A 26,567-nucleotide genomic window follows, 5' to 3' on the forward strand; every position below is an offset into this window, starting at 1 on the left:
GAGGTACATCCCATTACCAAGGAGCTCTGCATAAAAAAATAAAGGTACAGGAAACCAGCTCTGGTTTTGGAGACATAAAACTCCATGTTTTTAGAGGTTTCTAGCCCTTATAGTTGCATTTAAAAACAACTTCAAAAAGTGAGTTCTCATGGATCAAAACCCAGAACACAACAAAATGCCTTACAAATTATTTTTATATTTGAGAAGCGCTAATAGAACTTCACAATCAGTTTCAAGATGCGACAGACATAATTAGATTTCACATCTGACACCTGGCCATAAAACAGAGCACTGCCACCTTCCCACTCAGCGCTGTGACTTTCTTCTGCCAGATGATCCCAGCCCATCCCTCTGCTCCAGTGCTGGCTGTCTCACCTATCAGGGAATATAGATTTCACACTGCTCCAGGTCTACACTCTTTCTTGGAGGTTAAGATCATGTCATGAATATGACTCAGACCTCAATTCAAACATGAACTGAGGACAAAAAGTGTTCAATGAGTTCTTCAAAGGCAAATATTAGAGGCTTAATACTTCTTCATTCTCAATCATTTGTCTTTGCTAAGGATCACAATGGTATTGAAGAAATATGTTTTAAAAATGAGGTATGTACACCCAAAAGTATATTACTCAAATTTTATGAGTGAGTCATCTTGTCACTTAATGATTTGAAATTGCTTCTTCCTAAGCATGTAGGTATGCAGTTTATAAATGGAGATTTCCACTAGTTAACTGTAAATCTCTTCCACAGCTCAACAAATCCCACTGACCACCTCTTCCGCACAGTTGTTCTAAACAACCACCACACAGATTATTCATGAGTATGCATATGTTATGTTTCCTCTAATGACTCTGGATTGCTCTTAATCTTTTCAATATCTGTGCACTATAAACAGAGATTATCTCAGGATTACGGTGTTAATTTAGAGTGTATCATGTGGCTAGAGAAACTATTCTTGTGTTTGATGTGATGCCACTTAAACCTTAAGCCAATTTGCCATTCCTTTATTGAGATGTAAACATTTTCTAGCTAATTGTTAACAATTATTTGGACTTCTTTTCCTGATCTTCCTACAGAATGTGCATTCTGGTTTTAAAATTTAAAATGTAAAAAAGACTACGTGGCATAAAACAAAGTGCCAGTACATGATGTTGCATTTGAACTAGCCAAGCATGAGAACAATGTACGGGAAAAATAAGGCTTTACTCTTAAAATATTTTACTCTTGAAGTATCAAGTCATTTATCAAATAGTGTTTTTAAACGGACCATAAACCTTGAAACTGTATTTTCTAAAATTTTCCACCAAAAAAAAAAAAAAAAATTTAAAAAGCATTTTTTCCCCAGTTACAACACCAAGTCAGGAAAGCGCCTTTATCCACTTTTATTCAGCAAAACCTTTCACATCAGGACTGCTGGTAACTCACTCTCCGAGCAGAGCGTGCCTCACAGTAATGTTGAAGCCAGGTTTAAAACATCGTTGCCAGTTTGAACAGCCCTGGCACGGCTTCCCCCTCGTTCTCCATCCTTTCTCCATCCATTACTGCGCCACCATGCCACTGTGAACCGAGTCAAAAGGACTGCAGAAACGCCTGACTGGAATGCCCAGAACGCTGTCACTCCCCAGGGGTTTTGAATGGATGAGCTGAAAGGAAATCCCGCAGCCCGATTACAAACTGAGCGCCCTGGGGCCGCGCTCCCTCGGAGCTGGGCACGTGTTCAGCTCTGACAGAGCTCACCCAGAGCACACACCATGCTTACTCTTTCCTTCCCTTTGCAGCTGGCAACCTCTCTTTGAAACAGGTACAGAGGTTTGTGCTGTCAGCAAGAGGGAAAAAGAATTAAAACGCCGCAGCTGCTGCAACATTCCATCACCCGGGAGAGCAGCGGAGGCTGGAAATGGCGATTCCTTAGGGAAGGCTCCCAGGAGGGAGCAGCCCCTCACCGCCTCACCCCGGCCGTGTCACTCACACCACCGCAGCAACCTGCTCCTTCTGAGACTTCTCCAGTGCATGGCAGTTTAATAGTCTCAATTTCACTAAATCCAGTGGCTCTGAGAGGACAGTAAGTATTTCAAGTTCTGTCTGATTTCTGGAGGGGCAATAAATTTAAGAGTGTGGGAAGAATAATTTATTTTTGATCCCTGACTCTTCATTCCTCTGTTTCTTTGTGATATAGAAGAGAATAAAAATGGCAAGACATGTTTATCTTTTAAAACCACTTCTATTCCCAAAAGGTGAAGCTGCATTTGCTCATATTTCCACTCAAGAACACGATAAAAACATTTAAGCCAAAATGAATAATTCTTGTCAGAAATCATCCACGCTTCTAAGAGATGACAAAAAAGGGATTAGAAATTTATGACTATAATCAAGGCAGGTTCTCTACATTAAAGAAATTGGTTTTAATTAACACAACAGAAAACCTACCCAGAGCCTCCAGAGACTCTCTTGGATGCTCTGGGAGTTTGGAAGTCACTTACAGCTTATTCTGAGGGTTTTTCCTCCAGTGGCCACTCTGCTGCATTATGAAATGCACTACGTGTCACTGCAGTACAAGAACTTGTAACAAACTTCATTGGCACTAGCATTAGAAATTTATGATGAGCTCTCCAAGTATAAAAGACCATTTAAAATAACTGCCAGAAGGGAGAATGTTAGAATTGCTACTGCTTTTATCAGTCCCTGCAGTAAAACCGATGAAAAAGTGTACTTTAGAGTTTTAACAGTAACATGTTAATAAGTATAGGTCAACATCTGGTTTTGAAAACTTTAAATATACTAATGCAATTGCAGAAAGAAAAGAAGCCTTTTTTTGGTACTGTTTCTCTACATTTTGCTTGCAGTCCTCCAATTTATTATTAAGAAATACTCAGCAACTCCAGCAAAAGAAAATAAATTTCAAAATAAACAATTTTTTTAATTCTCTAATTTTATCCAAGTACTAGGGAAAAAAATGTTCAAGGTGGTAATGGAAACAGGAGTTATTTTTGTTAGCATTATAGGTCTGAAAGAAGGATAGTCTTTAAAGCATTAGGTTTTTTAATGCACAGGAACAAAAAAAAAAGAGTTTAGTGAAACAATACAACATTTAGTGTTGGTTCAGCCTACTTCCTTCTCTTTGAGAATATAGAATTATCCATGATTTTACCTTTCTAAAACATTAGCTGGAAGACTTGCAGGAGACTGAGTGCAACACAGGACTCTACCTTGGAGGCAAATGCCTACCTTACTAGGAGAAGCAGTTCAGACACTACAAAAATACATATGAATTGTTCAAGCAGAAACATGATCTGTACAAAAAAAAAAGTTATTTTGAAAAATCAAATGACAACAGGCCAGGACATATTTATGTAAAATGTCCAAAGTTTGCCTGTGTTAATTTCTAATATTATGAGATATCTTGGAGGAAAATAAATGACAATCCAGATGAGTAATGTTCTATTAAGCAATCAAAAAGTTATAAATAATGACATGCTTGTCTATGCACTATTAAATGAATATTTTTTACATTTATTAGTACCCTCACATGCACATAGTACTAGGAGTCTAATAGATCAGTAAGATATATCCAAAATTATAGTAAATAATTTTTTATGTTAATATGTTCTTAGGACCCAGTGCAGAGATATTTTTGAAGCTGAGATTTTTGCCTGCCTATTTGATTGTATTCCTCTGTGAAATGTTTCAAAAATCAGCATGTTTCTGAAATATTGGTCCTAATATGTGTTTTGAAATCATCATTCCAATTAATTTAAATAGATTGTCTTATGCATAGATATAACTAATAAAGTTTAAAGTTAAACAATACCACCCTCACACTAAATTATTCTGCAGGCAAAGGAAGAAATTGCAACATTTTCCCCCAAAAATAACCTGAGCAAAACCTGGGCAGTTTATTGAGGGTGATCAATTACACCCATAACTTTATTCTAGTGCACCGAATCTGAACTAAGCTATTGAAATATTTAGCATATTTGAAGATCATCCTATTTTCATACAAAAGATTATATAAAGCACCTTTAAATAAAATTCCCAATTGATACAAAACAGTCACAGCTTTCTGCACTAACTTCAGAAGTGAGGTATTGCAGGTACTGGCACATGTCTTGGGGCAATCTCATCAAAGAAACAAGTTTGTCACCTGTATCGGGTGCATGACAGTGCTCACCGGCCACCATCTGAGATGCATGTCATGTGTCAGCACCCAGAACAAGAAAAACACTTTCTGCAGCAATTCAGAAGGTTCTGGCAAGAAGGCAGCTTGTTGCTTGCTGCTAGCAGCCTCACTGGAAGACACCACTGAAAATACTGCAACTTCAAGAAAGCTTTATTACTTTCATCTGGAGTATTTCCTTTCCTCTTCACTATAATTCAATAATATATATGTAGATACACAAGTTATTGAAGATATAAAAGATGTACTTTCTGTGGTGGTTAAAGTGTAAAAAAAATATTAAATAATTCTATTGTGAAAATAAATGGGCAAATTATGCATCAACCATAAGATTCACGGAGATTCAGTCTCTATTTTAAAACAATTTGTAAAGCAGTCTTGCTCCTCCAGTAGCAATCACTCTAATTCAGTGACGTGGCTTTTAAAATGCCACATACCTGGACCTACTTTCCTGAGCTTGGACTGTAAGCAGAACAGCAGGATCTTAAGGAGCACGTAATTATCCCAGCATGGCCCCAGCTCTAAGTCTGTGCTGAGAGCTGAGGGCTTTCTGTGGTTTTTGTGATACCTGTGGTCTTACCTAGGAATTAAAAATCTAATCAATGCATGCATCAGTTAATGACTTCTACAATCCTGGTATAGAATAACTCTCTTAGGCTCTGCTTCAGTTCAACCTGCTTACAGAATCTTTAAGTGTATGCTGTTATATCTGTGCACACATTGCTGGCTGGCAGTGCTAATGCTACGCCTTTCATCCTAGGCTTCATCAGATAAAACAGCTTAACAACCCTTCACATCTGCCCTGTCCACTGTGACAACCATACACTTCATGCAGTCATTCAGCTAACTTCATAGAGGAAACGACACCCTAAGAACAGCAGACCTTTTTAGAGTGGATGTAACTTTACAATGGCTCATAAAGATCTGCCTAATAGGCTATATTCACATGCTATCTTTTGAGACTAGTCAGTCAGAATTGATTGCAACTATAAATCCTCAGAGAAATATTTAATAGGTATGTGATGCTTACTTTTCTGAAAGTATCTGATGCATCTGGATCTCACTGGGAAGGACTAAATTTTTTTAGGCATGCTTTTTTTGGGAAAAAAAAAACTCTAAAAAATAAATAATCAAATAAATGGCCAATCATATCTATGCAATAAAGTGATTTCACATAGAGACTTCCTAGAACATGACATGGAATAAATTACAAAACACAGGAGTGGTCATCATATGCTGAAATACTGGTTTTACCTTTGCTGTCTAAAGTAAGGAGTGAAAAAAGTACTTTAAAGCTCGGGCTTTAATCCATTTCTGCATTCCTGGAGTTAGCTGTGCCATTGCTTCTACATAGTACTAAGTAAACAAAAGCCATTTTAAATTTTTATTTTTCCCACTTGTACCAAAGAGATTCAGCAGGCACAGAGACAGTAGCTTTGTTACACACACGCTCCTTTACTTTGCTAGGAGTGCTTAGCACCATAATTAGTAGATTCCAATAGCATTGTAGTTGATTCCACAATGATAAAAAGTAGCAACAAAATTTGTCTGCCAAAATATATTGATTTTGAGAAAATGTAATTTAGAAAAAAAAAAAGTCATTGAAGAAAATCAATGTTTTGTTGCAACATCTCTGTAAATGTTTCAGTATTATATTATTCAGTATTCAGTTTCATATTAAATTAGAAGTACATAAGAAAAAATCAGCATTATGATAATAATACTAAGTCTACTACTTGCCCCTGCCCTAAACTCTAGAATTCTTTCAGAAGGCTTCTACAGAGCCTTTTCTTCATACCCTGCCAACCTAAGAGTTTTAATTCCTCAAAAGGCACCTTGAGTCTGTCTGGTATCTGATCACAGCAGGAATCCACACTGGAGACTAAAAACTTGTAGGAGTCCTTAAGGAGGGGTGAAGAATGTCTAGGCACTAGTGAATTCTCTTGCACCATCTGGTCATCTGGCAAAAAAAGTCTTTGAACTGAAAAAAACCCACTTGAAATACACCACTGGGGGGATTTGAGCACTCTGCAACAAGGATTAGCTTCTCCCTTTGTCTGCCCACTTTCTGTCTACCTCCTGCTCTTCACAGCAATTGACTTATCTGGAAAACTCCACTGGTTCCAGGGTAGATAGCAGCAAAGAAGATGCTGAGGTGAAGAACCTGAGTACATACTGAAAAATTAAGACTGTGTCAGTGAAAGGTCTGTGTGTGTAGTAGGAACCACAAATTATGTCTAAACTGAGACACTGGGGGACTCATCACCCACTCCTGATTAAGGGTGTTTGTCTTCAGGTGCCATACCTCAAGTATGACCTCACTACAGGAAAATCGTCTTTTTCACTTTTTTTATGAAACAAATACAAATTATTGTCCACTCCCTGAGATGCAATACTTAAACCTGAACTCTATTGGATTTTCTGTCCCAGATTACACAATGACTTAGTTCTGGAGCTTTATCTTTTCGGAAAGGAGTAGTCACGAGTTCCAGAAAGAATACCTCATCTGCTCTCAATTCCTATTCTGCATTAAAAAAAAAAAATACAGATTTTAAATTCTTTCAAAATGTATTACAGTTTCTTATTTTAAAGTTCATTGAAGTCATCAAAAACTCTCATCTCAGGATTACACACTACCTTATAACATGGAACTCGGTATTGTAAGCAAAAGGAGCTTGAGGAAAAGTAGTCTCTATTAATCCATGACTGAATATTCAAAGACATTTGGATTTTCTCTTCCTGAATTCCCAGTAGCATCATTCAAACATTACTTCAGAAAGATTTTTGAGGTCTAGTGCAAATTAATGCAAAAGATCTGCAGCTTGCAAAATTCTGGACTAGAAAGTCCAGAAATTTAAGGGAGAGTTTACAGCTTTTCCCTGTTACAGCCACAGACAGACACACACTGCTTTGTACGGCTTGCACCTGGAAGTTTTCTGACATTCAGAGGAAACAGCTGGTGAAAGTAAGCAACTTCCAAAATCTGCACATGTGCACAGAGGCAGATTTCATGGCAGTGTCAGTAGTTAACACTGGGCAGCTCTGGGGATTTAATGAGTGCAGCTAACAATGATGATGATGATGAGCATTGCAACAATATGTTGTAGAAAAGTATGATGTACAAGAAGAAACGTGGCCAAAACTTACATATAGATATTCCCTTCATGTAGGTGCACTTAGGCTAAATAAACAGAATAATTTATTTTAATATCCTTCAGATTAAGCATTAAGAAACCAATTGCAACCACATATATTCCTGAAGCAAAGTCATAGAGGCTGGGAGATTTTTCCAGGGAAAAAAAAGGGCTTTTTTTTTTGTCAATCATTAAGCATCTGACATTAGCCCCAGTGAGAGATATGATACTGGGCTAAGACACTTTTGGTATGAACTGACACAGCAATTCTTACACCTGTTTACCACTGCCATTACAAACAGTCGAAAAATGAGAGTAAAGAGGAAGGTATCACTTCAAACTAGTTGATAATTAAGTCATGAATAAGTAACACATCAGATGGAGATGTGCTTCAGTGTCCCAAAATGAAAACACAACTAATTCTAAAAACAGGAGTCAGTATGGCTTTGAGTTATCTGTATTAGCACTGTGGTTCTAATTGGGATTATGCTTTTGAAGTGCATCTGCCAAATGGTCTCCCTTTCTACACCTTGGAGCATGCTGCAGACCTGCTCTGGAGCATGTCACAGAATCACAGAATAACAGGGTGCTCTGGGTGGGAAGGGACTATAAAGACCACCTAGTTCCAACCCCACTGCCATGGGCAGGGATACCTTCCACTCTCCCAGGTTGCTGCTCAAAGCCCCATCCAATGTGACCTTCAGTGCTTCCAGGGATGAGGGATCTACAACTTTTCTGTACAACTTGGATAGGCACAAGCCAGAGGAGCTCTCCATTAGCATGAATTATGCCCACTGAACCAAACTATGAATTACTTCTACAAAGCAAATTCTCAGCATTTAATATGGACATTGGCCACCCAGCTGCATTCCACAGATCTTCACCAACTGGGCTGAACAGTACCAGCTTTGGTCACCAAAAATTGGACCAGATCTCAGGAAGACAGGTGTCACTGGTCAGCTGAAGGATGTAGGACACGCTTCCTCTTTTGTCTATTGTCCCCCAGCACAAGACTTTTAAGCCCCTTTAGATGGAACTTTGAGACCTATTAATGGAAAGTGATTTCCAGTTATTTCAAACACGTAGTAAACATGACATTCTGGTAATCCATCCCCTTACAGACTGTGTTGTCCCTTGGATTTGTAAACTACCTACTCCTCACCCACATCTCACTTGTCAGACTCTTCACTAGAGCCAAGACACGTTTGGGCAGAAACAGACTCTGTGGACCCTGTGAGGTCCTTCTGCAGAGCACACAGGTAGCTCAGTGCCAAGAAGGCATTTTTTAATGGAAATCTTACAGATTGCTGCTAGGAATGGCAATGTCTCTTGGCTTCCTTTTTTACTGATTTGATTCCAAAATAGACAATTTCCCACTTTTGTTAACATAAAGCCTCCACATGAAGGCTAACACAGTATTTAAAAAATCACCTAATTTGATCAGTATACATCAAACAAATTTTTATCCATGTTAAGTTTATTGACATTTTTTCCCTCATCTCTTATACATGCTGAATATGAAATATTTCTTTGGAGTGCTATAAAGGAAAGTGGAAGCTAAATTTGCATCACAGAAGTGCTCTAATGGTGCAAGGATGAAAAGAACAAAGTGATGGCATCACACAACTGGCCATGGCACGCAACAGAGACAACCTGCCACTGCATCAGCCATAGGTCTGAGGCTTGAGTCTGGAGCTATGCACTTTGTCTAGAAAAAAATTATTTGGGAAAAGCTAAACTGCAAACATCACTGGAGCCTTTTGTCACGAAAAACTGTGGGGAATTTTTACCAACTCTGAATTCCTGCTGAGAATTCACCTCCATTTAAAAGTTCAACACGTATGGCTTAGTGAGGATACTTAATAAGGTTAAATGCAGTACAGACAGTACTTCTGGTACCAAAAAAAAGCTGAATTTATTAGGCCTGCAGATCAGTAGATAAATTTCTCAAAGAGACTCTATAGCTATCTCTCTATTAGTGGATTAGACATGACTAGAATATTAAACATACACTCTGGCATGAGCATCTCAAGTTCTTACTATTAGACTATCTCACCCTCGAAAAGGGGGTGTCCATATGTTAGCTGGGTGTCAGAAGCAACTCTGGCACTTGGAGACTCCTGGGCAGTGCCTGGAAAGCCTGGAAAGAGAGTAACAGCTGGCAGGAGCCAAAACCACATGTGAGTGCTCCAAGAATTTACTGGTAGGGCTGGTTGGAGATAGAGTACTCAGGAATGTTTTCCAAAATCTGTTGTGAAGTAACCTAATGGCAGCAATGTCTGTAAATGTCCTCCTACTACGTTTTTTTCTGGAAGTCAAGAGTCATGGTGGGGCAGCAGAAGAAACACAGGCACACGCAAAAATAAAAGCAGCTCAGGAAAATTCAGTTCTTGGGGATATTTCTTCATGGTCCAGAAGTAACTGTTGAACTGTACAGTCTTTAAAAATTTCTTTAGGATGTATACCAACATTAAATGACACCAAGGCTCTGAAGATTATTGAATAATTTAAAAAAAATTTGCCTCCCCTTTTATAATTTTTAATACTCTGGGGTTTGTTTGTTCCTGTGAAGGGAAAACAAAGGGAAAAAATGGTGTTGGACCTATTGGTTGATATAACAAAATTTTTTATTTAGTTTTCGTATTTTTCACTGGGAGTTTAGCTTGAAAAGAATTAAGAAAATATTTTGATCTCCATCACATAGAATAGAACAGCTCAAGGAAAAAATGGGAGAAGTTGTCTCAAAACACCTTCTTTTTCCTCTGATCCCAAACTAGCCAGGCTGAGCCAGCTCTCAGCATGAGCTGCAGCACAGTAAGGACTACAGAAATAAGAAAGACAAGTCCTCTAAATGTCAAACAGAGCCTGTTGCACACGAATTCTGTTTTCTGCTCAGCCTGACAAGCTCCTTTCTGTATCTCACTCAGACAGAAAGAGATTATTAGCTCCAGGGAGGTATTTTCAACAGCATGCCCAAAGAGAATCCTCAGTTTCTTATTTAGTCTCTTGTACTGAAACAACATGCAACACCTAGACCCCAGAAAAGGATCTGGCTATTTCCTAGACCTCTAGACTAAAAAACCCCTTTTCATACATAAAACTTACATAACCACACTAGAAAGGTATCAGCAGGAACCCCAACTGGCATTACTGTTATTGGCCACTGAAGAGAACCCTCTATTAATAACAACAAAGATAAGCTGGAGAGTAATTAATGCAAAAGGGCAGGTTTTAGAAACACACCATCATTTGAGAGCTCCAGCCAATATTCTTGCAAACCTGAGGAGTGATACTCTTCACATCTGTATGGAGATGTTGAATGGAACACAGCCCCAGTTCTGTTATATATTTTGCTGCTTTTTCTTAAAAAAAAAAAATAAAATAGGAATGGGCAGGATGAGATATAAAATTTGTACATATCAAGGGACAATCAACACAGGTAATGTCTGAAAAAAAAAAATTCAAAGAAATGAAGATTTGAAGTGGTTTTGGAATTCAGTTTTGTAATTACATACAATTCTGCTGCTGCTTTTAGCACACACTCCAATATTCACAATGCTGGAGTCCTAGTTTTTCAGGGATTATACACAGAATTGAAAACATGGCAATTTCTTGCCCTTCAAAGCACCTAAAAATTCAGGTGATGATACCTAACTGCTTAAAAATTCCACTCTTGGTGTGAAGATTGCAAGTCTGTAGCTTTAGTGCCATCCTCCGCTGACACAATGGGATAACTGATGGTTGGGATATCAGCATTAGTGCTGGATGGATTTGCTTCTGCCATTCTGTATGACAGACAACACAACATGGGCCAAAACCTCTTCTCTTTGACCACTGGAATTGCATCACTGCATGTAACAGCCAAATTTGACACAGTATTTGCCCTGGAAAGGAAAAGACAATGTGTTCCTCAGAAGTCTGATATGACATAATATGCTAAACTAGTCTCCTTTGGAGTTTTTTCAGTCAATCAATAAAATAAATGTCTTGGAGGATTACTGAATGCATGATTTTGATGACATGGGGACTACAGCTTCTTCTGAGTGCCTGCCTGTTTACCAATGGGTTTTGTGAAAAACAATCAACATACCCTGTTCCCACTGAACGATGATAACAAATAAAATTGAACTTTCACTCCACTGTGATCATACAGTAATCTAAACATTGAACAATTCCCTCCCACCTTCCTTCCTTGCATTCTCTAATGCCATTAGAAACAGTCACAGTTAGGGTATGGCTCAATGCAGCAAAAACACAGGTAGGAGTATACTGGAGGATTTTTTTGCAAAGGTCTGGTACAGCAACCTTTTTAAAAATATAACCCTTCTTATATGTCTTTATGCAGCACAAATATCTGCTATTCAAGTCAAAAGTCAAAATAAATAAACAAGTAAGACATTGTGTAATGGTATCATTAAACATAAGCACTTTCTGTTTTCAAAGAAATTAGCATGCCGTAAAAAAAAAAATACTGACAGCTCTGCCACACCAGCAGAAAAGGCAACATGGCAAAGGACTTGAGGCTGAGCATTGAGCACTGAGGCCGGGGTGCTGGCTGTAGGCAAGGGCATCTTGAAGAATATGAAACAGTCTAACTGGCAGGGGGTTGGTTATGCTGCACAAACTGATGAAAACATATCAACCTTCTGACAACAAAAGATGACCAGAGAATAACAGACATGAAGGCTTGGCAAGGGACAACAGGGAGAAGAAGATGGAAATATACTAGTGGCCACAGTAAGAGCTAGGACAAAATCTAGTTGCAGTGATAGATGACCACAATTCAATGACAGATTGAAAAGTAACCCTGACACTTTCATCCTTTGATTGCCTTCATCAACATTACATCTAGTCAATTCTTCATACCCATTATTTCCATGTATCTGGAGATTTATCACTCATTTTTGAAAGGTAGTGTTTAATTTTGTGTCCTCTAGAAGCAATTAACTAAATCCATCTTCTGAATCTTCAGCACTGTTACTGCATTATTGCCATGTTTTAATCAAATCCCTCCGAAGTGATCTGCCATTAAGTATAGATTAATCATAACATTTTATTTCAGGTTTGCACTTGTTTTATGTTCATGAAGGGCGCCACAATAACATGAGTATACAAAGAGACATAGGATTCAACAACGCCACACACACATTAGGGTACAGATGACATTCAATGTCATGTAAATGTTAAAAAACAAATGGCATGTAGAGCTGCAAAGAATTTTAAAACTCATTTATTACCATATCTTGCAGTATCAAGCCCAGGAGAGCCAGCTAATTGTATGCCCAAAAGTAGCAATGTTTGTACTTAGCTTCATTCCGCAGTGTTTTCAGGGAGAGGGATGGATCTGGTTTTCCCTACAACAGGTTTTTTTGTTTGTTTGCTTTTGGGTTTTTTGGGGTTTTTTTGAGATTACATATCCTAAGAAAAGGACTATAAAAATAATGATGAGAAAGACCCAGCCTCCTGCCTTCCAGCACAAAAGATGTGAATAATCAAGAGTCAAGAGGGATGAGAAAGAAAAATTGCAAAAGATTCATACAGGAGTCTCATGAGATTTGGTCACTTGCTCAAGTTATTAACAAAAATCATTCAGGGACTTGCAGGGAAAAGTAGCAGTAAATGACTGTGACTTCTGTCTTAAAGTCAGCTGCTCAGTGAGCACCAGGAATCAAATTAATGCATGTACTTACATCTCAGTAGAGGAATTCTTTTTTCATTTAGGCCACCTTGCTCATAGAGAAGCCTTTGTGCCAGCAGGTTACTAAATGATGTGTCTATACATGTGTGTCTCCAAGTAACTTACAGGAATATAATGCAAGATTGTAAATGAGCTCCTTATGGATGTGACTAAGGAAAGAAAAGCAGAACACTAAATGCATTAGGGCTAGATGACTCCTTGAGGAAGGCTATGCAAAAGGGATCTTCTTTGGAGGTTAGAAGCTTTTCTTTTTAATGTAAAGATCATGAAATCATAGAACACCACCTTGGAAGGTATCCCATCTTCCAAATCACTCATGATGGTATTACACAGATATTTATAAAACCAATAAAGAATATTCTACTAATGGATAACAAGATTACATTATGTAAACTTCCGGCTTCCCTTTCCAAATTACAGCACCAGCATCCAATTCAAAAGGCACCCAATGCCACATAAATGGGTATGCTGGGAAAGACATGCAGTATCAGCCTTGATGCAGTCAGGTTAATAATATATGAGCATGTGACTAAAGTGGCTCTACTGGAAAGATAAGCTGATCAACTACCTTAAATGCATTTGCTAATTCACTGCCCATCTTTTTATTCCTCTTTTTTTTTCTTCCTGTCCATTTAAAGGGGATGGTTTATAAAAAGAATTGCAGGCAGATAATCAGCATTTTTAAAATAGCTGTTATTACCCAGCTAGCTCAACCATTTTTCTGGGAAAAAAAAAAAAAAAAAAAGAATGAAATGCCAAAGGAGACACCATTTTTGATTAAAAGGAAATGAGATATTTCCTCCTTAAAATTGATTTCTCTTAATCACCTCTCGTTCATCACACAAACACACACACTGCTAACTACTTCTCTACATATTCCATAACCCCTTGCTGCCCAAGGACAGCCTGCTTTCTCTGTCACACAAGGTTAAAGAGAAACCCAGTCCATCTTACCTGTGCAATTAATTTGCACTTATGTTCTAGGTACCTAACAAAGGCTGCTTATGGGACTCTGGTGCTTTCTTTAGTTTGTTTGCACAAACTAAGTACACTGTAAATCCATCACCTATAGACCCTCATCTATCTAAACTGAAGTGAACAACATCTCCTCTGAATTTAAGTGCAAGTAAACTGCCCAGTGTAGCTGTCCTGAGTTCCACCTCAAGCTCCTTCTTCTCTTCTTCTTCTTCGGTGGCTGTCTCTCACCTACCACATCTTTCTGCTCAGTCAGGCAGGTCAACAGGCAGCATTTGAACTGCCAAGGGGCATGAAGCCAAGCAAGACCAAAAGACAGAGTTCACCCCTCATAAACAAGTCTGCAACAGCACTTTCCCAACATGCAGGGAATATCTGTCCACCTATTTTCTCAAAGAGGAAAAAAAAAAAAGAGCTGACAGCTCGGACACCAACGCAGGTGGCATTCATGTCACTTACTGCCAGAAGGGTAACAGATGAGCATTTGGCTTAAGCCACATTCACTGTACAGAGAATGGAAAGAAACAAGGCACGATGAATTATCTACGCGCTCACTGAGCTCTACAATGAGCTGTCTTCTAATACAGATCTGCCAACCAGATCAGCTGTATGGTCCTCTGGAGAGTCACAGCTCTCCCACTAGAAATGATGGCTACGTAATCTCACATGGATTCAATGAATTACGCTTTCTGGATAGATCTAATCTAACAAATTAAGTGAGCCAAGGAGTTTTCTTGTCTGAAGGACAAGTGCTGTTGCACAGCACAGTTTATTTCCATCTAGATTAACTTATTTCACAGCACAACTAGCTGCATCCAAGGTGCCTACTAGCAGTGGAGCTGGCATGTGCTGATATCCAGAGAGTATCAAACCTGGGAAACTGCTGAGACAAATCCATGCCAGTGACTGACATACAAGGGCATGACTGAGCACAGGTGCTGTGCTCAAGCACCTAAGTACTGACATTCTACAGATTATTAGGAGCACCACAGCTCTTAAATTTAGCAGTGTCATAGTTTGTGGCTCAAAACCAAAGCTAAGGGTCATATATACTGTTCTGCAAATCCTGAAGACTTCTTCATATGTAAAGCTCCCGTCGGTTTGGGAGATATTTTTGTTATCCAAATAGAAACCTATTGTATATGATTGGAAAATGCTTAGAAAGTACAAATTAATAACATAGGATTCCTATCTAAATAGCCTAGGGGGTCAGAAGCTGAAGCAAATCACTTCTGATGAGAAAAAAAAAAACATGTCAATGTGTCATATTATGAAAAAAAGGCTTAAATAAATCCTTTGTATCTTTAACAACAAGACTTACTGCATTATCCAGTAATATTGAGAATTTAAATGCAATTTTGTATCATCTAGTATTTTCAACTTCAAACTTTCAGTGCATTCTAAAAGGCACAGTAGCATAAGAAACCACCAGGGAAAATGGTCATCGGAAAACACCAAGGAAAATGGTCATCTGTTTACAAAACAACTTTTGATGAAGTAGGAAAATTAGTTTACATTTTAGGCTTCTAAATCTGGAAGATTCAATTTCTTACTCTTCCTGAATTATTTCCTCACTGAAAAACATGACAGGAGCTCTGATTCCCTGCACAGCCAAGTGCAGGTCCTGGAAGGCAAAGCCCTCAGATTTTTGACTGTGCTTTAGCCCAGTCCAAAAGCATGAAGGACCCTGCCCAGCTGAGCCCAGGTGCATCTGCACTGGGTTACAGCTCAACCTTTGACATTGCAGCTAAGCAATGAGCTCACATGCTAAAGCCATGATGGGTAAGTAACAACCAGAATGGGAAACCTTAAAATATCCCTCATGTGAACAAGACATAGTTAGGGGAATGAAGCTCTTCCTTTCAAGTAACTTTAGGGTTAACAGGGCAGCAGAGTAAGACAGTGGGGCTATCTTGTATCTCAGTTCAAAGAACGAGGGATGACCTATTTTTAATCACATGGATTTGAGCTTACTTCCAAAGGCTATCTTCTGTGTCCTTCATGTATTTTGATTCAGAATTCACACAAAATCTATATGAAAAACCCTCTGCAGTTCACACTGTGCACAGAATTGACATGCAGTGCATTGACCTGATGGCTAATACTACTTAGTCAACCAAAGCTCAGCTGTGTACCAGTTCAGGGCTCTCTCCTAATATCGTCAAAAAGGCAGGTTAAGAAGGAGCAACAGGTGGAATTCATTCCAACATTAACTGAAAAAAAAACATCTATCCTAAGACAGTCAACTCCTCTCATTGTTTTCTCCATCCCATTACCCTATTAGTACCTCCAGATAGGTACTTCAGGAGGGCCAGTCATCCTCATGTTAAATACCTGTTTTTGAAGAAAAAATACTCCCTTACAAAGTGCTTCTCTGTGTTAAAGGGCACTCTGATGATCAGCTCTGGCTGGATGCTGGTCGTACACCAGATAACCTATTTAAAGCTTGTGAGACAAGTCTTATTCTAAGACCTAACTCCCACTGGTACAACCATTCTGTACAGAGCTCCATGTTGACATAACTTCACAGCATCCAGAAATTCTACTAGCTGCACCAGAGGTACCTCTGGAATCTCTGCAGAGTGCTGTATTGTGCCATGGAGACATACCCATGAACTAATGAAAATTCAACATTCATATTAGTATTAAGAAAAAAGTCATTAACTGCTATTGAACTGCCAATTATCCAGTGTAACTGCAGACCTCCCAGCACAGCTGTTTTATCTTCCCTCTCTGCTGCATGCAATATTACATTCATATTGCAGATTACATTATCACAGCAACCTGTAACCAGCTCCTAACTGCTGAGAGAACAAATTATTTTGCCAAAGTTATCGGTTCAAATCTGTAATAGTGAATAATGAATTAGACATGCCCAGACTTGGGGATTTTTTTCCTTGCAGTATATGTAGTTAAGAGGAACTGTGACATTCAATTACAAATATTAAATAAACCATCGCTTTGAAATTATTCTTCTTCCAGCTATTTTTTATGACTCCATGTCACAGGAGAAAAAAAAGAAATTTTGTCCTGGATAAGCTAAAACCCCTAATGGTAGCTTAATATTATTCAACCTCTTCCACTGAAAGTTTTTTATTATCCTTCATTATTGATGGATTGCACTTGATACTACCCAAATTTAAAATCTTAATATAATCATGCCTTTATTAAAAGGAAAACTGTGGGGAAGAGCGCTAAATCATCCCAGTGCTCTGGTGACACCTAAAAAAAAGGTACTCTCCTCAAGTTACAAATCACTGCACATGGTAAAAGTAACCTAGAGAAATAGTAACACGTGTTTATTGGTCTCCTCCCCAAGTATCCACCACCAGCAAGTAGCAGAGTCAGGACATTTGGCACTGAGGACCATTGTGGCAGATGTGTCATGGAAATTTCTATGTTTGTGTGTTGTCTTCTACCAAGCACGACATTGCCTGCCGTGCCTTTATCAAATTGCTAAGCTTTCTGTATTGCTACAGACATTAAATTATCTCAATAAAAACTCAGTGCACTTACAAAGACCTTAATATAAATATCCCTCTTCCTCTCTTTTTCTTTCTGTGTTCAAGGGACTGAAAAAAAATTGCTAGATATAGAATATATAAAAATTCATGAAGTTTCTGCCAATTTTCCATTCCTGTTAACTTAAATTAGTGCACTTCTTCATTACCTGGGCATGATAAAAGTCTTTCAGCAGAAGTAAAAACATATAATGATTTCATGCACTGAAGTCCTGACCTTGTAGCTTCATAACTTTTTTCAATCACTACTACGTATATTTCAAAGAACACACATGTGACACCTGCTGCAATTGATGCAAAGGTACTAAGAACACAATAAAGATATATATACAATGTTGGTGACTAATGGCATCTCAGCTGCCAAGGTATATACTTATGGCACTGACATTTTTACAAATGTCCTATGGGAATCTTCTCATCTTCTGAGGCATCAGCATGATACCAGTAGGAGCAGCTGAAACCACACCAAGACACACTTTTGAGCACTGACAGAAAAAATAATGAAATCAGAGCAAAGATTCACAGAAATAGAGTGCTGGAAAACAGGTCAAAGCATCAGCTAGCCCAGCCTCTCCAAAGGCAAGAGCAACACCACTGGAAGAGGTATTTATCAAATCCCTTCTTGAAAACCCGAAAAGAGGGAGATGCTACAAAAAATATAGCTAGATGAAAACCAATTTGAAATCAATTCCCTAATTTCTTCAGGTCTTAATTCAATTGGTTCTAAAGAGCAACTGATCATCATTCTCTCACTGCCAGCATCCTACTTATCGAGAACTTTTATTTCTTCTCCCCATCCTATCTTTCAGTGTTAAACGCATTTACTTCAACGTCACTGTATATGTCCTGTTTTGTAATTATTTTAATTAGAAACACTTTTTTTCTGTTCTTTACACCTCCTGTTTCTTTCTATCTCCCTGAAAGCCAATGAGGAAACACTGGACACAGCATTCTAGCTTAGGCTTAACTAATGACAAAGCAAACTCTGTGTCTGGTGAATGGCACTTCTATTTATGTACCCCAAGGTAAGATGTGTTTTTGTCAATTATACTGCACCTGTGACTTTTTTCACTTGCTTTAGATTCTGGTCCAGCAAGACCTTTTTTTTAGTGTCCTACTGTTTAGCCAAGTTTTTATTATTTTAAAAAATGGATTCATCATTCGTTATATAACACAGCACTTCATGCTTGATCCCTCTTTATTTGGGCTATTCCTCTAGTTTGCAAACATAATTTTGAATCCCTTTTTGTCCATTGAATACTTGCAATTATTCCAGATTGATGTCATCACAGATCATATCTATTTCATCATCCAAGTCTGGATGATTCAACGCTGGCAGCTGGAGTTGGTTTTTAAACAGTCTTTTGGCACCTCCCAGCAACATTAACTACCTCCCCGTCTCTGCAGGAGCAGGTATTCCTATTCCTTCAGAGTATCTGCTTTCCACTGCAGATAAGCAGAAGCCTGTCATCAATTCCCCTGGACAAACAGGAGTCATTTCCCTATCACACTGTCTGCTACAAGCACTTCTTTCTCTCTCTCTGTCAATAAGAACTATGAAACATGACAGAGATGGAGAGAGAGTGAGGCAGGCTGGGGGAGTTCATGGGTACTGTACAGAGGAAGAAAAATGGATGGAGACAAGGCAGAGGATGGGTGATCTTGAGGCCAGCTGGTAACTAGAGAGCAGGTGACCTGTAAGATAGACAATCCTCCATGATCAGTGCCTGTTGCTGCTGCACCCTCTTGTAGTGGATGGATGCTGGCTCATCACCAGCACAGTGACAGCACTCTGCAGGGCTATGCTGGCCTCAGTAGATCCTTCCCTGCTTGGGCACTATTTCCTTCTGCTTCCTTTTCCCCCCGCTATATTATCTATCAAATACATACATGTATGGATGTATGTATCAAATATATACAAACATATATGCAAAATTATCTATGTGGTCTTTCTACCATAGTATGATCTACTATTCTCCCTAAATACATTAAATTACAAAATATATAAAAGCAAAATCAGATTATAAAGTTACATATTGTATTTTATACTCCTGTGATTTGTGAACTAGTAATAGGCACTGCACACGTGGACCTTTTTCTAGCCAGAAAACTTGTGTTTGCAATATGATTATGTAACCATTGTATCAGAACAACTCCTTTAATTTCTCCATCTGAATATTCAAAGCCAAGTATGTCAAAACTTGGTTGTGATTTCCTGCAGGAGGTAATATCAAGATTCTGCCAGCAAAGTATTTAGGAAATATCTGTTTATGGCAGGAAATATCAGCTACATTTCCACTAGGAAACACAGGTTACATTTCACTGTGTGTACTCAAAAACGAACCAAGTTGCCTTGGCTCTCTACATAACCATTCAGGAAACAAGGATAATTCCCAGAAATATTAATCCTTCCATTTCAAAAATAACAACCACACAGACATCTAAGATATCTGTTGCAAATGAGTGACTGTCTCCTCCTTCTTATTCCAGAGGGAGCCTGGAGGATAGGCTTTGGCTGTACATCTAAGGAACAATTCAGTTACCTAAGCAAAGGTGTCTGGTGCCTTTTTGGATTCCTGGATTATGCAGGACCCTGCACAGAGCTGGCAGGTACTGCAAAGGATCTGTGCTGGTTCATTTAAGTTCTAGAGAGGCAGCTGGAGTCCAAACAAAACACCCTGAGGCACCTAAATTACCTAAGAAGCACTATTACATTGCCTTTTTTATTTTAAGCTCTCTTGATTGCATCACCTGTATTGACAAGAACAAGACTCAGTTGTTTAAATTTCAGAAGCTGGTTTTGTTCTGAAACCTGGGCACAGAGACATGGCAGAGGATTTGCAGGAGATCTGCACCAGCCTGGACAGGAAACAAAAGGACAAGCATGAGACTGTGACACCAAAATGACAGTAGACACCTTTGCCCAAGCATCCACATTCTGTTCTAGATCTCCATTAACTGCACTTGTAGAGTTTAGCAATCCAGCTCTCACTTAGACATCTAATGCTATAAATCTCAATTTGCATAAATGGAATCCACCAGATTTTTTTATCATATAAAGTAAAATGTGACAGATTTCATTAACAGAAGCATGACGTTCTGCACCCTCAGAACGTCAGGTGAAGTATTAATTAATTCACCTAAAAAATGTATTTGTGTATCCGTGTCAAGGACAATAGACAGCATTTAGTCTCAATGAGTAGTAACTTCAGTCGATCTTAGGGCAGCAACTAAAACAGCTTGTCAGAAAGATGTCAAAATTGCTTTAAAAATCAGCAGGCACCCAATGATGTCCATATGCATACTTGCAGTTTTATAAAGGCACATGCATAAAAATAAAAATTACAGTGTTAGCATAGAAGAGATTACATCTTTTTTAGAGTGACAGCATAGAGTAAATGACATCTTTTTCAGAAACAACAACTCATCTGTTTTAAGGTCTGACTTTATGTCAAACTAATTTTCTGACTACAGTATTCTCAAAACAGCAGGATGACTATATAGCAAATGATGCTTCCTGGGTTTTGCTGGTTTAATTTTATCAAAATTAGAGCCTTTGAGAAACCCTAGATGGACAACTCTGAAGTCCTCTCCATAAACAAAGACAATGCAGACAGCACTTCTGAGAGCAGTAGCCCGTTTCCCATTCTCTGCAAAACATTATCTCTAAGAAGAAAGGTTCATTTTTGCACTAATCTCCTTGTTTTCTCCATCTACTTTATAGCATTATTTCCCATAAACTATGAAACACATTCTAAAATTATAGTAAAATGAAAGTACAGTACTTTACTCTTCCAGCTATAATAATGACTTTAAAGAGGGGGTTATTTAGAGATTCAAAGCATTGATTATTTAACTTCCTAAGATACAGAAGTATTTGGATTCTTGAAAATTGAATGTCTGGAACTAATGCATTTGATTCACAGACCAAACATTCAAGAAGAATCAGACTGTTAAAAAAAATTGCAAATTATGGTCACTTGTCTGAATGGAAATAGGCTGACATGCTACTAAAAGCACAAGAACTATTTCTTTTTCAATTCATGCCATGTGAGCAAAACACCTAAAAACACAGCAAAAACAAAATACAATCAACCTGAATCATGAAAAGTGATAAAATGTATGTCTAAATTATTGAAACCTGGCAACAGTAATCTTCCATACTCTTTATTTGTAAGATGACTTACAAGTATATTCTCAGTATTACATCTGTTTTTAGTATTGATCAGTATTTTGTTTGGTGATTTATATTTCTGTACAATTTATAGTGGTTTTAGATGCAATTATTGGCGGTAGGCACAAAAATAGATAGGTGCTTAAGTATCCAGTTACACGTATCATTTGTGAAATAGGCAAATAATTATGGGAAAGAATGTACAGGTTAAGCAGTGGAGTAAAGCACACTGACATATAGATATTGACATATGTGCAGGTCATTAGCAGACTGCAGCCCTTCCCTGAGCAATGCACTTCTTATATGCAACTTCATTAATTCCCCCTTGCTACTATATATATGTAACTTGAAGTATAAATATCAAATCATGTGATTTTTATAACATACATGTTTACAACTTCAGTAATACAATATTTTCAAGATGTTGTGAAATCAAATAGAAACCGCCTATTTACAACTTTTCAGTAAAACAAGTCAATGGTCTGTAATTCGGATACTTGCATCTGTCCTCCTGATCCAGCTTAGCATTTCAGCATCAAAAATAAAGAAAAATGTTAATCATCTCATGTAATCCAAGGAAGATGTACAAGGCTATTAGTAAGTCTATTCTAAAAAATATCTACAGATACCCTGGATGTATAGGCAAAGGACTCTTAGCGATTTTCAACAGAAAGACTAAAACTGCACAAATTTTTAAAATACTGGAAAGCTTAATAAATAGCTAGTAAATAAAGATTCATAGAGGAATATATTATACATAAACCTACAGTTTGATTATGAGTAGAAAAGAGCATGATACAAGCTGTAATTCCTGTTACAAAGAATTGTCATCATGTCACTGAAAGTAATATTACAGGCTGCCTAAAAAGTAGCATAATAAAACTTGCTGTAATAACATTTTATTTATGTCCATAAAATTGAAGAATAGTAAATCTCTGGTTATTTTGTTTTTAATACAGAGATGATTTTTAACAAGCTAATTTATAGAAGGTTACACCAATGTCTAGATTTAAATCAAAGGAATTAATGTCCACACTACCACAGTTCACACATAGAAATTCTTGTAACACATTTCAATAGCTGATGAGGCTAAAGGTCAACACTCACAATATCTGTTTGGAATTAAATGAAAGAATATGCCAAAGTTTAAAAGTTTAGTTCGCAACCAGAATGAAGTTCAACAGCTATGCCTCAGTTCTTCAAACTAACAGGGCCTTTTTTTTTTCCTGTCCAAATTACTACTTAGAATAAATACTTCAGTAATCTTGAAAAGCTCCTTCTCTTCACCCCTATTCACTGTTCATTGATATATACTCAAGAATTCTTGCAGACCAGTAAAAAGTTACTTAAAACAAGTAGAAGTAACCAACTCAGGTAGTACATGAAGATAGCTGTGCCTAGTCAAAGATGACTTCTTTTCCTGGCAGGTGAGACAAGCTTAGCTGAAATTCTGGTTGTAGTAAGGTGTTCATCAATCAGAAGCCCTTCCTGCTCATTTTTTCCTGAAGTAAACTACTACAGTTTTTATAGTAAAGGTACTCTAGCCACTTGCTTCAGAAACACATAATTTCTTTCTCTTGCAAGATCTAGATCAAGATGTATTGATGTTTTTCAGATTTTGCATTGCTCCATGAGAGGCCACAGAAAAAAGCCGCCACTTCTTGGGCAAGAGTGGGCACTGACTCCTGGGGCAGCTAGAAACTTAATCACTTGGTACACTGACACACTGGGGACAAACTGACCATTTTCTTGAGGAGCTCCCGTATCACTGAGGATCTGATTACTCAGCCTAGCATAAGAAGCAGTGTAATTACTTGCTTTTCCTTATACCCTTGCTACAGTGGGCTGGACAAGTTGTTATTTAAACCTAACAGGCTTTCCTGCAGCTAGGAAAAAAGAAAGAAAAAGCACAAAAAGCAGCATACATCCCCTCATTTTCTTTCCAATCTCAATATGCCTTTCTCTGATATTTATTGCCTCTCTGGCACTTCACATACACAGTGTTATATATTAATTTAATGAGTCATGTAATGCTTCCTTAAGACTGGAACATATCCAGAGGTGGGGAAGGTGGCAGTGGGGATAGTGAAGTCAGATTTTTCAATTACACTTCAGAGAGAAGCTTTCATTCAGCTCCCATTGTTTTCACTTGAGAAGAAATCCTACAGGTACAGAAAAGGCTGTCAAATACATCAGGTGTCTCTGCAGTTGCCTGAATCTGCATGAAGTCTAAGACAAACTCTTGTAAGTAAGAACTATCTCATTTTTTTCCCCTCCTGACTGAGTAGAAAGGCTGGCACTGGTGACACTTTTAACTGCAAACGGTAACTGTATCTCTGTCAAAAACGTTTTTTAGAAGATGAGAAGTAGAGCAAAAGTTTCTCTCTCAGAATTTCAAGCAGAGGGGGTGAAAGTAGTGGCAGGATTAATGAAAATATAGGGAACATGTATCAAGCCAATATATGCCAGCATGTAACACTGCAACAGTGCATTGAAGGAGAGGTAGTGCAGTACTAGTGTCATATGTACAACAAGAGAGCTCAGCTTCCAAACATATACATATTATTTTTAATGTCATAAATGTAACTACAGCATTGCAGAGGGACTAGTCTTTCTACATGAGGTTTGCAAAAGGAAGAATACAAGGAAAAAAACGGAGACAGAGAGAATGAGTAACTTGCTGAGGAACATGAAAAATCCACCTCAGATTTAGGATTAGGACAAGAAACAGAAATTGTAGTTTCTCACATTGAATCAAGGTATACAGACGAGAGGATCGAAACGCAGAAAAGCACTAAACACCTCCCTGTCCACCGGTGAACAAACAGCCCCGGACAGCATCACTTCCCAAGACAAGACTAGACTACTATTCCTCCCAAATCCAATCACAACCGCGCCGGCTCTGGGTGCTCAACAAGCCTTAAAGCACTCGCACATGTCAGAGTTTACCCACAGACAAGCTGGGCTGTTCGGTTTTTTTGCCCTGAACCGCGCAAGAAGCAGGGAGATGCCGATAGCCGCGGCCCTCCATCACCGCCCCGGCAAGCCCGCCGCCGCCGGCCCGCATCCCGCCGGCTGCGAGGCCGCGGCAGGTGCCGGCGGCCCGGCCGAGCCCAGCGAGCTCCGGCCGCCCGGGGGTACAGGAGGAGGAGAAGGCGGGTCCGTGCAATGCTCGGTACATTGGCGGAGACGGCCGCCGGCAGTGAGAGGGGGAAAAGGTGGGAAGGAGAAAAGCGCGTCTCCAGGGAAATAAAGTTTTCAAACGAAGAGGGCAGCGCTCGGAGCGCCGCGCAGCCCCGCCGCCGCCCGCCAAGACAGCAGCGACTCCGTGAGAAACGAGGGACGGGAAACGGGCGGCCGCGACCCGGGCGACAGCCCCGGCGCCGGCCGGGCTCGCCCGCTACTCACCATGTTGACTTCGGAAACCATGTCTATGCTGGCGATGTCGATGTTCATCCCCACACAGACGGGCGGACCTGCAAGCAGACCAGACCTTTAGCCGGCGGCGAGCGGTGCCGCGGCAGCGCGGCCGGTGGCCGGACCCGCCGTGCGGGAGCGGCGGCAGCACCGGGGACAGCTGCGGGGGAGGGGGAGATCGCCGGGCGGCGAGCCCGGGCAGGGCGACTCACCTCCGAAATCCGGCCGGAGGCGGATGTCGTAGCCCTTCAACAATTTATCCACAGTTTCTTTCACGAAGGACATGTTGCCGGGATCGTTCACACTGTGGGGAGAAAGAGACGGGGGTGTCGGGCGGGAGAGGCAGAAGCCGGGGTGCGGGGGGCCAGGGGCGACGGCGGGAGCGGGGCGGGAGGGGGAGGGCGCGGGGAGCGCATCAGCTTGTTCCCCTGGAGAAACGCATCCCGCGCCGCCGCCGCCGGGGCACGCTGGCTCCTACCTCTGGGCGCAGCAGACCACGGCCACCAGGACGGGAGCAGAGAAGATCCCGAAGATCCTGCCTCTCCCAAAGCCCCACATCCCTCCGCTCCACGCTCCCTTCGCGCAGCAGCAGCAGCAGCCGCCGCCGCGATCCGGCTGCCCCGGCTGCTGCTGAGGAAGAGGCGGAGGAGACAGTCCCCGTTCTCCCCCCACCTCGCCCTCCCCCCCAAAAAAACGCGCACCCGGCTGCGCTCGCCCCGCGGCCGGACGCCGCCGAGCCCCGGAGGAAGCTGCCCTCCGCCGGAGCCCGGCCAGCCGCCTCCCCGCCGCCCGCCGCCCGCCCTGCCGCCTTCCCGCCAGCCGGGAGGGGAGGGGACGGAGGGAGGGCGCCGCCGTCCCTCCGGACGGAGAGCCCGAGGTGGGGCGGCGGGGGAGCGGAGCTGGCGGGGCCGGGACCGGCAGCGAGGGGCGGTGGCTCCCCGGGCACCGCCTCGGGGCACGCCCGACCTCTGCACGGCACCGGCCCTGCGGTGCCCGCCCGGAGTCGGCGATGGTCACCGACAGCCCCCGCGGGGGCTCCCCGCAGCCGGCTCCATCTCCCCGGGGTAGGAGCGGGACTGCGGGGCCAGGGCAGCCCGCAGGGTCCCCCCTGGAGCCGGCTGAGCAGGGGCTGCCCGACGCCGTGCCTCTGTCCGCCCCTGCCCCTCGGCCTGCCGCTCTGCTTTGGGGGACTGTGCCCACCTGCCCTGTGCCGCATCCTGGGAGCGATGCCCGGGGTGAGCCGCTGGGGCGGGAAAAGGAGCTGGCCTGGGAGCCCTGCCTTGACTTGCAAGGGCCTGAGGCTGTCTCTGCCCGGCCAGGGATGTGGTAGAGGGATTGTACAGGTGCCGGGCCTGAGGCTCCCTTTAGCCGTGTCTGCGAGGGTGCCAACTGCACTGACCGAGACGGACATGCTTTGCCAGGTAGAAGCTCTGTGTAGCTGGGTTCAAAATGTGTGTAGCCAGGCTTGTCATAC

At 40.6% G+C, this 26,567-nt stretch overlaps 1 protein-coding gene across 2 annotated transcripts in view; it reads right to left on the minus strand.

The window, feature by feature from the left end:
• GABRB3 (gamma-aminobutyric acid type A receptor subunit beta3) overlaps positions 1-25,723 on the minus strand; it is a 112,853-nt gene extending 87,130 nt beyond the window's left edge. The window contains exons 1-3 of one of the 2 annotated variants that reach the window (XM_041468502.1): positions 25,572-25,723; positions 25,306-25,397; positions 25,085-25,152 (exon numbers count right to left, since the gene is read on the minus strand). In XM_041468502.1, the coding sequence (XP_041324436.1) occupies positions 25,085-25,152; positions 25,306-25,397; positions 25,572-25,651 (240 nt within the window). In that variant the 5' untranslated portion in view covers positions 25,652-25,723. The remainder of the gene's footprint in view (positions 1-25,084; positions 25,153-25,305; positions 25,398-25,571) is intronic. The other variant, XM_041468503.1, reaches the window with a different exon arrangement.
• Positions 25,724-26,567: the final 844 nt, after the last annotated feature.

This window comes from Pyrgilauda ruficollis, unplaced genomic scaffold, assembly GCF_017590135.1.
Source record: "Pyrgilauda ruficollis isolate IOZ18807 unplaced genomic scaffold, ASM1759013v1 scaffold22, whole genome shotgun sequence".
NCBI lineage: Eukaryota > Metazoa > Chordata > Aves > Passeriformes > Passeridae > Pyrgilauda > Pyrgilauda ruficollis.